Below are 12,120 nucleotides of genomic sequence, written 5' to 3' on the forward strand. Positions count from 1 at the left end.
GGTTTTGTGGCAGAGCAGCGGGGAGGGGAGGGGGTGATGATGGCTGAATGTGGAACAACATTCCTCCCAGGCTAAACTTGCAGCAGGAACTGTGACACCTGGGATGGGGTGGAATGAAAGCACTGCTGCTCTTAGTGTGCTTCCTGGGATCTGTTGCTTGCAGGGCTCTGAGCAGAAGATGTTCCAAACCACTGGTGCACCTGGAAGGGAAACTTGGCTGTATCCTATTGATGTTCAGGAGGGCTGTGGCTCTCTGCAGATCCCGTCTCCTCCCACACAGAAGCTTTTCCTGCGTGTGTTTAATGCAGGTGGTGATGTTTGACTCTGATCTAACCTCCAGCCAGTGCTCTGGTGCTCTGGCTGCGAGGGGCACCTTGGCCTGGGACTGCTGTACACAGCCCCAGTAAACTCGCCCAGGCCATACAGGGGTTTGTAGTGTCGGCTCGTGACGCAGCCTGCACGGAAAGGACAACCTCCGATGCACAGGAAGCGTCTCCTTTCTTGGGAAGGGATTAAAGGAATCTATGTTCTGCCTTAGGTTCACCATGTCTGACAGAAAGGCTGTGATCAAGAATGCGGACATGTCCGAGGACATGCAGCAGGATGCTGTAGACTGTGCTACACAGGCCATGGAGAAGTACAACATAGAAAAGGACATTGCAGCATATATCAAGAAGGTAACTCTGGGCCGAGGGGGCTGTGCTGGCTGAGACTTCCCAAAGCTCCTGAGTCTGTTCCTGTCAGGAGCTGAGTGGCTGAGGCTTCGTGCTTGCGTGTTGGGAGGGAGAAGATGCTTGGCTTCTTGTCTGCTTTACTGCTGTTTTCAAGAGGATGGAGTGACTTCTCCAAGGTCAGAGGAGGGCTGTGGCAGAGCTCTGGCAAGCTCTGAGCATACTATGAGTGCTGTCCCTCAGGATTTGCCAGCCTGGAAAGGGCTGGCTGCAGCCTCTGCTTAGGACCTGCTCCATAGATGCTGCTGCTTGACTTGCAGCATCAGTGCAGGTGGGATGACTCTGATGTTTCACTTGGTGGGCAGCAGTGCACGTGTGTTCCTGGCTCTGGGATGGGAGCTGAGGAGGAGGATGGGCCTTGGGGTGGCTGCTGGGGTTGTGGAACGTGCTGTGTTAAAAACAGTGTGAGCAGCTGCCCTGGCTGGTGGAGGGGTGTTTCCCCATTTGCAGGAGCCTGTTAATTGTTTTGTGTTTGACATCTGGGGAGCTGTTGGTTCCCTCTGTAGCAGCTTCTCAGAATGGTCAGGCAAAGTGCTTTTGGAGGAGGGAGGTGTGACTTCAGAGGCAGTGCAGTCCTGGCACTTGGGCTGGCATTTGGGCCTTGCTTGTAATCTAAGCTTGAAGGTAAAGGATTCAAAGGTGTCTCCTGACTTCTCAGATCACTTTGAGGCATGACTTACCTCAAAGCGCTTGGGGCAATGCAGCCTGTAAAGTGAGTGAGTGCAACAGAAGGCATCCAGAAAGAAGTTGGCCTTTATATCCTGAGAGTGTGTTGGGAGGAGGGAAGCAATTTGATGCACCTTCATGCCCTGGCAAGAAAGCCTTTTCCTTACTTCAAAGGTTCCCTGCAAAGAACTCAAACTGTTGCTGCTGTCTGAGACTAGCACTAGCTTTAATCTTGGATGTTGAGTCTGTTCTTCTGACTCTGTCTCAGGGGAGAGAAGGATGTTCTTGGGAATTGTGTGTTAATTAGAGGGAGGAAAATGGTCTTTAACCCTATCCTGCCTGTTAAGTAGGAGAAGACTACTGAACCAGCATTCAGCTTACTCACCTCTGACCTCTTGGTCTCCATGTGCTCTCTGGGCTGTGGATCTGCCTGCTCATTTTCATTGTGGATTCTTTCCCCTTTATGTGTACAAAAGTCCTGAACAGCAGAAGCCAGGCTTCTTCCTTTTTTTTAGGTGACCTTTCAGCTCCTTGCTGGAGGATACATGCCAATACTTTATTTTTTGTGAGTGGGTTTGGAATGGGAGAGAACTATTCCCCTGAGTAGCCTACACACAGGGCCTGGATAGTGCTGTTCCGAGGAGAGCTTTTGTCTCTGCTCTCCCTGCCCAGGGCTAATGGGTTACTCCAAGGCTCAGGAGTTGTTTTGCTCCAGTACAGAGGTCTGGTTGCTTAATGGAATGGTGTCTTCCAGTGGGGAATCTCACCATGCTGCAGGTGGGAGGAGAGGCAATAGTATGCGAACAGAACAAGCTCAGAATTTGTGCTTAGAACTATTTTCATGTGGGCTTTCTTGGCCTTAATGCCTCTCTTCTCTTTCTTCAGGAATTTGACAAGAAATACAACCCAACTTGGCACTGCATTGTTGGCAGAAACTTTGGCAGCTATGTAACACACGAGACAAAGCACTTCATCTATTTTTACTTGGGTCAGGTTGCAATTCTTCTCTTCAAGTCTGGATAGGAAGTAGGAGCGAGTGAGATTTGGACTGTAATGCACTGATGGCTGAAGCCACGACTCCCTCTAACATGGCTATGCCGCTGCATGGACTGTATACTATATTTAATGTGTATATGTTGCAGTAAAAATCTACTTCTGTTTAGTTGCCTGGGAAGAAGGCGGCATTTTTTTGTTACTGCTTTTTTTGGTTGTATTGCACTAGGAAACCTGTAAATGCTTAAACAATGGCCTTTACGTGGGAAGAAATAAAACTATTCCACAACAGCTCCCTCAGTGGTAACTCCTTCTTTGAGGCTGGGAAAACTTCTTTGGGCAGGCCAAAAGCCCCTGACTTCCCTACTGAGTCCTGTTAGACTGTTAATCTTGTAAAGAGGAGCAAAGCCAGTGTGAGCCTCTGTCCCACCCTGCAGACTGTAGAGAGCTGGCTCTCCCAGTACCCTCAGGGCAGGTCTTAAACCTTCCCTGAAAGCTGGTGGGGTGGCTCTTGGTGCCGTGGCTTCCACACCCAAGTCGAACTCCACCTCGGACTGTGATCCAGGCTTGCAGCTGGCACCCTCCGTGTTCGCGCTCAGTGCCCATCGCTGTATCTTTGGCTCTGCTGAAACGTTGACCTAGACTTGTGTAAGCAACTCAGCCTGGTCTAGAAGGCTTCAAAACCACCCCCCGAGCTGCTGCTTGCTGCAGAAAGCAGCATCCTGTGGCTGAAGTCTTTAGACCTTGATATTGAGCTCTAAAGCCACGTGGCCCAGCCCCGCAATGGAGTAGGATATCAAATTGGTGACTACTGACAACAGCTCTATTTGGCATGTTTGTAGCCAGTTGTCTCAACACTGCCTTAACTTGATGCTCTCCTTAAAGCAAGCTAAGTCGTGTGGAAGACTTGTAAGTGGCCACTGTCTTTTTTTGTTTTAATTTTATTTTTATTTTCTGTAGCTGATAAGCTATTTCTGGAGGACTGTCCTCCATGTTCTGATATCTGCTTTTGTTCTTAAAGCACAGTACCAAGAAGTTAAATTTACATGTGATGTTTGTGTGAAGGAAACTCATGTGACATCTGCTTCAAAGGCAGACAAATGTCTTGGTCTCCAATAGGTTCAGCAGTGATGTTGTCTTAGTATGTACTGACTTGGGATTACGCTGCAGGAAGTTCTGATCTGGGTGTGGAGAAGTACTCTGTGATGGCAAGTCAAACCCTGGTGCTTGTCATAAGCTCTATTGGTTTGCTGACTAATGCATTGGCAATATCACTGAGCTGCTGAGCCCACCTCGTGTCTCTGAGATGAATTTGGTGTTGGGAACAAATCACTGCTGGGTGGGGAAGGGCAGAGTGAAGGGAGTGCTTTGTGAAATGACTTGGTGACCCAGGTTCACGACTTCCTGAAGTAAAAGTCCTTCTTGTCTCTGTGCAAAATCCAAAGTATGCCTAATTTTGTATTATGGATAGAACAATGTTGTAACTAGAAAGAATGTAGCTGTCATAATTTCATGTTGATGGAAATGTCTGCACTGGGGTAACGTGCCTTGGACTGTCCGGGGCACTCGTGTGGTCTTGTCTCTTCAGAACTCCATTCTGGGTCTGAAAGGAGAATGTTTTGGGTTTGTTTTTTTTCCAAGCATGAGTCTAATGTGAATCTGTTCACGGTCTCTCGTGGAGCAAGATCTGTTCCCTTCATAACTGCAATGGCTCAAATACCATTTATTTTTTTTTTTTCAAACATTAAAGGTGAATTGACACATTTATACAGCCTCTGGTTTCTTCTTCTTCCTTACCAGCTGTCCTGAGCAAAACCTGTGAGTTCTCTGCCCTGGAATGTGCTGATGACCCAAAGGAGGCAGGTCTGTGAGGAATGGCCCGAGGAGCATGTGTGGCCCCTCTGTGCTGGTGCTGACTTCCAGCCTGGCTCAGAGGCTGAATAAGAGGGAGGGATCAAGGGAACTGTGTCCTGCTGCACCCTGATGGGATGTTCTGTGCCAAGCAACCTGGATCTGAACGTGCTGGGACTGACCTCTTAATGGCTTCAGACAGCCGGGGGCTGGTACAGCAGCTGGGATCCTGGCTCCTGCACACAAAGGTGTCTCCCTGCTTCCCAGGAAAGCAGGTTTACCCTTCAGGCCTCCTCCCTGTGTTGGAGAGAAAGCTGAGAGCTGAACTGATGTGTTTAATACTTTTCTCACCACGGGGGCTGCGGGCTTGCCCTCAAACAACCCCCTCAGCTTGTTATCTTGCTCCTGCTGCAACCTACATTTGTGGTTGGGGCCTCTGTGATATTTTGGAAAAGCTGTGGGCTCTCCCCAGCTACAGCAGGGTAGCAGCTCTGCCGTGGCACAGTAACACCAGCGTGACTCACAGGGAGCAGCTCCCCGGGGCTGCACCGGCGCTCGCAGCACCGCCCCGGCTGTTACACACGGCCCATCTGCTCCCCCCGCGCCTGCCAGGGCCCGAAAGCAGGGGTGGTTTCTACTTTAGGGGAGCCGGGAGTGATGTTCTTTTCTTGGTAGCCCCAGCCTTTTAGCTGGAAGTGGAGTTGTTGTGCTTAAGCACCAGGCAGGCTGTGCTGGGGCTCTGCATTCCAGGCCTGGCACTGTGGCTCCGAGGGAATGTGCAGCCATATGGGGCTGAGCTAAGTGAGCAAATGGCAGAGAAACTGGCTCCTGAGTGCCTGCTGCAGCACAGGAGGCTGCTGATCCAAACCCCAGGTGAAACACTTTCCCAGCCTGAGTTCCATCAGGGAAATCCCCCCTTCCAGCCATCTATCCAGGGGCTGTGGTGCTGCTGGAAATTGATCCCTGGTGGGAAGGGGAGGCCCTGCCAGGGCTGGAGGGATGGTGTGCCCCGGAGCTGACACATGCAAGTAGAAAGTGGGCTTGGTGCTTCCTTGGATGTGTCACTGCAGCGGGAGTCCTGCTCCAGGCTAAGGAAAAGGAGCTGTAGCTCGCATCTTCAGGAATTTGGCAGTAAAATGTAGCCCTCTTTCCCCTGAACCATTTTCCTTGTAGCACTGGGGCCCTGGAAGACACAAACTGCCTGGATTTGAGCAGCGCTTCCCTCTACACAGCCAAGAGCAAGGGGGGTCTGAACATGGAGCTTTGTGTCCTGCTGCCCTCCCCTCCCGCTCCCCAGCAGCTGCCTGACAGCTTTTGGCTTTGACTTTTTCCATTGCTGGGCTCCACTTTGTCTCCAGTTTCCACCAGGCACAGGTGTCCTGGATGAAGCCTCGGAGCGTTAACTGTTTCCGTGCTGGAGAGGCCAACAGCATCCACTCCGTTTTGAGCTATTTGGAAACATCTGGATCTGGGACACTGAGGGGAAGGTATGTATCTGGGGGGGAACATCTGGAGAAAGAAACTGCTTCCAGATGTGTTTGGGCAAAGCCGCTATTGAAATGTAAACTCAGCGTGTGCTGTCCTGCCTGGAGGCGCTGAGGAAGCGGGTTTGCAGGGGAGGCTGAGGCTGCTGCTGGGGGCGAGCTCTGGGTGCAGATGTTTCTCCAGATGTGTGTTCCCGCGGGGGACGGTGCGGTTCGTGGTTGGCGAGAGTGTCGCATTGTTTTCTCTCCTACAAGCCAGCTTACTCAGTTTTTTTATGCTGAGTATTTCTTCCAGATGTGGAAGTGCCCTACAAAGCAGAGCTTTGTGGCACTGGAGGGCAGGCAGGCTGGGGTTTGGGAGCTGTGCTCCATGGGTGTTGCTTCTAGATGTTATCTGGGATTCATTCTTCTACAGAGTGAGCATGGTGGAAAGCCACAGGAGAAGGTGTGTGACTCCATCAGCAGGCAGCCTGGCTCCCTGCCTGCCTGGCACACTGTTCTTCCCCTGCTCTGTGACCACCTGGGACTCCAAGAAGGGACAAAGTGACAGCACAGGGACCTGGGAGTTGCACCTTCCTCCTCTGGGAACACCCATGCTGCAGGTCAGTGCTCTCCTTCCCTCCCAGCCAGCCTGCAGCACTGCCATTGCAGTACTAACCTTCCCCAGGCACGTGGGAGCAGAGCCTGTTGCTGGAAAACCCAGTACCCAGTGGACCTGTTCCTTCTCCCAGCTCTTTTTGCAGGAGGTTTGAGATGAAGGGAGAAAACACAGAAATAATTTTATCTGGCTTTCAGCCTCTGATGGGTAAATCCTGAGGAGGCCGGTGGCACGCGGTGAAGGAAGCAGGGCTGTGCCATCCCTGCCCACCCGAGGTTTCCCTCCTTTGTTCTATTTATTGAGCAAGGATCCTGACACCCTTTCCCAGACGGTGACTCACAGCAGCTCTGTCTGTGCAGAAGCCATGCGGCTCCGAGCGCTTTATAGATACAGGAGCTGCAGGAGCCTCGCAGGAGCCAACTGTGTTTATTAAAAGATGATCAGATGTTTCCTTCCTTAAGGCAGTGTCTAACTGAGGCTGAGTAATAACTCATTACCAACGAGACAAATAACTGCTCATCGTCAGGTCACTGCCTTCGCCAGCCCTTCTCGCAGTGGTGGCAGGTGCTCCAAGCACTGGTGGGCTCAGCACCCAGCACAGGGGTAAGAAAACCCTGCTCCAGTCCCTGTGCCTGAGCAGGGACAGCCTTGGGGAGGGCAAGTCCAGGCTCTGCTCTGCTACTCTGCAGGGCTTGGCCCTGAGTTAAGCTCAAGGAATAGTTTTATCTGGCCCTGGTACAGTGTTTTCCCTCCTGCCTGTGCAGTCAGGCTGCTCTAGTAGCCTCGCAGGCCACGTCGCTCCGTCCTGGTGCTGGGGACTCAGAGCCAACGTGCCAGAGCTCGTTGTGGCCTGGTGGAAAAATCCCTGGTGGGCCAGGGCAGTGCTGCGGAGGTGTCCCGGGAGCGCTGCCGGGCCGTGGGGGAGGCGAGAGGTCACGCTCTGCCACGTCCCCTGTCCCCACATGCCCTCTGCTGATAGGCCTCTCGAGGGCTGGGCTGGAGAGAGGCAGGAGAGCAGGACTAGTGCTGGTCCCCTGGCAGGATGTGGGGCCGGACCCTCAGGGGCCAGCTCAGAGGCTTCCCTCCGACGCCATCCCCTGGTGCGGCTCTTCCCTGCCAGATGCCGTGGCATCCCTCCATGTCCTTTGTTCCCTCCCTTGCTTACGCCTCTCCCTTGATTTATGGCCGTTGCGGAGCAGCCCGGCTGCAGCTCAGCTGCTTGCCCAGAACCCAGCCGGGCTCTGTGCCCTCAATCCCAACCTGTGGGCAGGGAGGCTCTGGGGGAGCTCTCCAAGGCCCCCTCCTGCATTCGGGCCCCCCTACATTTAACCATGTGCGTGGCTTTTTCTTTTGCCTCCTTTCAGCCCGGGTGTGAATGAAGTGCTTTCAGGAGGGAGGAGATTGCTGGGATCCCTGCTCTCCCTGTGCATTGGTTCCAGCCCATAGAAGCATCCCAGGAATTCGCCTCTGCTGTCCCTGTGCGGGGTGAGCCACTGAAAGCCGCCCTTTGTTCCCGCAGCCCCAGCCACTGAGTCCCACACACAGACAGGGTTGGAATCTGCAGAGCTGGATGTGTGCTCCCACAGGGTGCCACGCTGCACTGAGACCCTCAGGAAAGGGTTTTCCCACATCTCACCCTGGCCAGGGTGAGCATGTTCGGCCCTGGAGAAAGGCTTCCCCGGGGTTTGCAGGCAGGTCAGGCCGGGCGCACGGCGTGAGCCCTGCAAGCTGCCTAAGCTGAGTCAGGGACGGAAATCCCTGCTTACAGGGATCCTTCCCCACGCAGTGTTTGATTACAGGTCTGGGGTGTGATGTTTCCCGCTGCGGGGCCGCTCTGGCCGGGAAGGGAAGGGAAGGCCAGGCCGGGGGGCTGGCAGGAGCCAGGCCGAGCCGCCGCCGCAGCCCGCACACAGCCGGCTGGCGCCCGGCCCAGAACATGGCTCTGGGAAAAAAGAAACGCCTTTGTTGTGGAGGAAAGCCCAGAACGCTCCGACAAGGACACCACCTCTTCCTAAGGCTGGGTTTCAAAGCCCTGCTTTCTTGAAGGGTTCAAAATGACCCGGCCAAAAGCATCTGCTCCTCCGTGGGTCAGCCTGGATGGAGTAAACCCTGACCCCCCTTGCAAGGGGTCCCTCTGAAACCAGGGCCTGCAGGGGGACCAGGGCATGGCACCCATGTGGCCCCTTCCAGCAGGGTCCCCGCCCCGGGGTGCTGACAGGGGGTCCCTGGAGCTGTTCCCTGTTATTGTTAGCAGAAGGAAAATGTTGGGTGACTCAGCAAATGCTGGGTGCCAGGCCAGGGCTCAGTCTCTGCCTCTGATTGATAAATGCAGTTCAGGCAGAGCCTGGGCTGGCTAAAGATACCGTGGTGCTTAAATATTTTATAGAAAATCATTAAGCAATTAAATCTGGCAGATCTCACACCGTAGAAAAAGCAGCTTGAAGTCTGTGCAGTAAACAGGGCAACGCTTCCTGCTCGTTTGGGATGTCTTCTTGGAGTCTTAACTACAATCCTTGCTTGAGAATAACTATAATTATCTCTTAATTGCCATTATTGTTTAACATTTTTAGCATTTGCAAGTGCAAACTGTTACAGTTTTCCGTGCAGATACAATCGGTAGCCAGGGCTCACAATGAAAGCAGTTAAAATCCTGTGATTATCACAAGGCTGCGTGTCTATCCACCAGCTTCAATCTGCATCACTTGCCAAGATGTAGGCTAGAAACTCAGACAAATTTAGCATTTATTTAGTAACCCAGCAAAGCTACTACCTCTTGCTGCCTCCAATGATTTGCATCTACGGCACTTTTTGGAAGGACGGGAGCGGGGAGGGGAGGGGAGAGAAAGCAGTTTCTAGAATACATCCCGGGAGAATATACAGCAAAGACAAAATTATGCACATGAATTATGCATCTGAATTATGATTTCACTCCTATTTTTGTCCAGATTAGCTCATGTTTGGTGTGCGTCCCTGGCAGGGTGCTGGCAGAGCACACTCCAGCTCCCAGCAAGTCACTGCGGTTTCGGGTCCCACGGTCCCTGCTCTGCTGGCAGCAGCTTCCCGAGGGCTCACGGAGCTTCCTGGGGATCCAGCCCCCCGGTAACGATGGCACCCCTGCTCCTGCACTGCTCTTGGGCTGGGCAAGTTGGTTTTCTGTGTTAATTGAACGCATCTCTTCTGTAAACACGCAGTGGATGAAAACAGATTTAGGTATAGACTAAAAAAGCAGGTCTGTGCTATTTTGTACAGAGAGGGAGGTGTCTGCAGGCTCTGCTGCCAACAGCCAGGCTTCTCTGGTGTCCCCCGGGTCCCCACCATCTCCTGGGGAAGTCAGGCCTGGAAACATCCCAGCCTCTGCCAGCTCTGGGGAGATAAAGCCCAGGAGAGGAGCACAAGGGGAGGGCAGTAGGAGGGTTTCCAAAATGTGCTCACCGGGTCCACAGTCAAATAAAGCCAGCACTCCTTCCAGGAGAAACAGCTTGGGAATCCCCAGCCCCTTTCCCAGGAGGGCTGGTGACCCCAGCCCGTGGTGTTTCCATGGAATTTCAGTGGCCCTCCTTGCAGGGGGAGAATGATCCTCCCTGGCCAAATCACCAGGGCACCTGCACCCAGGTGGGGTCCAGGTTGGGGTGGGTGTGAGCACAGGCACCTTTCTGTGATGGGAGCACAAGGAGAGGCTTGGGGGGGCTGTGAATGATCCCTGGCTGGGTCCTTCCCTCCCCAGACTGCACGTCCCATCTCTGCTGCTGCCTTGGATTAACATCCCTGACATCCCTGCAGTTGTTTGCATGAGAAAATGAGATTAGGAAAATATTCCAAGCATTTGTGTCTGTTGTTCAGTGGCAAACAAGGCCGGAGCCAGTGTTGTTTGTCCAGTCAGCTGGCCCAGAGCTTGGAAAAACAGCTGGGAAGGCAGTGGGAGACACCCAGCCAAGCACCAAGGGCTGAATTTGCACATGCTTTTGGAGAGTGGGAAATGCAGAGTGTGGTGCAGGCAGGAGCAGAGGCTGAATCCCCTCCCACACCTGTGTGTACACCTTTGCAGGTACCCCTGGGGCTCCCTGGGACAGCCCCTGCCCCTTCACCCATCTCTCAGGATCACGGCTGGTGGGACCCAGCCCAAGTGATGCAGCCCAGGGAGGACACTTTCTCCATGTTTTTAAGCCAGAGGTCGCTCCTGAAATCAATACTGAAGGAGATTCCTCTGCAGCCTGGGAACCACCCTGTCCACATTCTTCCCTGAGGCCTTCCAAGGAGCTGAGGAATCCAATTCCCACTAATTTGCTTCGAAAACACCAACCTAAAATTGTAATTACAGCATGGTGTCCTAGGGGGAGGGAAGACCCCAGCAGACTGCAGCTTCCTTGCTTCCCTAAGACATCAGTTTTGATGATTTATTAAGACTTACATTTTTAACAATATGATGTTGGTTAATGTTGGAAGATGTTCCTACAATTAATGAAATTTTCATAGACTGACAGGGGAAGAAAGAGACCATTTTATGTCCCCTACCAGATGGCCTAGACCAGCTGCTCACTTTTTTCTTTGAACTGTGATTCTAATGACTTCTCTGTCCTTTGAAGTCTGCTTGGAGCTGCTGAACCAGATGTATTTGCATGATAGTAGCAGAGCACGTTTAACAGTGGAGGACTTGTGCTATTTTCCCTCATGGCCACTGCTGGAAGCTGCAGTTTGGGGATTTGGAGGAGTGAGTAAACCCGGAGTATTGCCAGGCACTGGTAAAATGTGTCTTAGTGTAACATCAGTGGCTTCAGTGGACTTATTCCCAAAACCACAGTGTCCTTACCCATCCCCAGCAGCTGCTCCCCTCGGAGCAATGTCCGGGCTGGGCTGGCACAGAGCTCTCTAAAATCATCCCTGCACAGCAATAATAACATGCTTGGGGCTGTCTCTGTGCTGAGCTTCCCTGTGCCTGCCTTGCAGAAAATTAGGGTCTTTTGAGGATCCAATTGTAAAGGATAAATGGGATGATAAAGGTAAGGAGCAGAGCAATTAGCCACAACCAGCCAGCCCAGGGCACTGGTGCCACAGGATGTACTTTTGTTACTCGAGGTGGTCATTGTGATAGGGAAATGGAAGGAAGGTAAACCAGAGGTAAGGCTTTGCCTGGCTGTGACATGGAAGGAGAGGACACAGTGTCCTGGCCCCTGAGCCCTCCTGTTCTCTCCCAGGTGATGCAGATCCAGTGCTGGCAGAGGTCCACGTGCAGCAAGGCAGGAACACTTGGCTCAGCCCTGTTCAAGTGAATGTCCCCATCAACCAGGGCCTTTCAGTCCTTGGCTGCTCTCCCGGGATCCTATTCACAGGGAATGGCAGGAGACAGACAGCTGATTGATGGTACCCATCAATGAGAAATTAATTCCAGTGAGGTGCAGATCCTGTCTGGATGGATGTCTGTAAGGTGACGGGGTTCCTGTTCCCAACCACTGGTCCCAGTGTCCCCAGTGCTGAATGGGCACAGTGTCCTGTGTCTGTGCCTAAAACAGGTACAGACAGACCTGTGTTCAGGACAGAGAGATGAGGGTGTGGGACAGGAGCAGCCGTGGGCCGTGTCTCATTTTGGGTTACAGCCATCACATCCTCCCGGCTGGATATTGGGAACAATCCTTCATGGAAAGCGTGTCCAGCCTTGGCACAGGCAGGGGTGGAGTCCCCATTCCTGGAGGGGCTGATGTGGCACTGGGGGACGTGGGTTAGTGACGGACTTGGCAGTGCGGGGGGAACGGCCGAACTCGACGGCCTTGGAATCCTCTCCCAACGCGAGTGACCCTGTGGT

The 12,120-nt window shown here is 52.9% G+C and overlaps 2 protein-coding genes across 2 annotated transcripts in view; both read left to right on the forward strand.

Annotated features, from left to right (window-relative positions):
- The first annotated feature begins 479 nt into the window (after positions 1 to 479).
- DYNLL2 (dynein light chain LC8-type 2) lies at positions 480 to 4,157 on the forward strand. The gene is made up of 2 exons (XM_008927670.3): positions 480 to 677; positions 2,283 to 4,157. Exons 1-2 carry the CDS (start codon positions 525 to 527, stop codon positions 2,418 to 2,420), a joined length of 291 nt encoding a protein of 96 aa, XP_008925918.1. The 5' UTR covers positions 480 to 524; the 3' UTR covers positions 2,421 to 4,157.
- A 924-nt stretch (positions 4,158 to 5,081) lies between these two features.
- Positions 5,082 to 12,120, forward strand: part of HEATR6 (HEAT repeat containing 6) — a 23,316-nt gene continuing 16,277 nt past the window's right edge. The window contains exons 1-2 of the mRNA XM_018084842.2: positions 5,082 to 5,728; positions 6,141 to 6,327. Of these exons, the coding sequence (XP_017940331.2) occupies positions 5,625 to 5,728; positions 6,141 to 6,327 (291 nt within the window). The 5' untranslated portion in view covers positions 5,082 to 5,624. The remainder of the gene's footprint in view (positions 5,729 to 6,140; positions 6,328 to 12,120) is intronic.

This window comes from Manacus vitellinus, unplaced genomic scaffold, assembly GCF_001715985.3.
Source record: "Manacus vitellinus isolate BGI_N305 unplaced genomic scaffold, ASM171598v3 scaffold_76_pilon, whole genome shotgun sequence".
Lineage (NCBI taxonomy): Eukaryota > Metazoa > Chordata > Aves > Passeriformes > Pipridae > Manacus > Manacus vitellinus.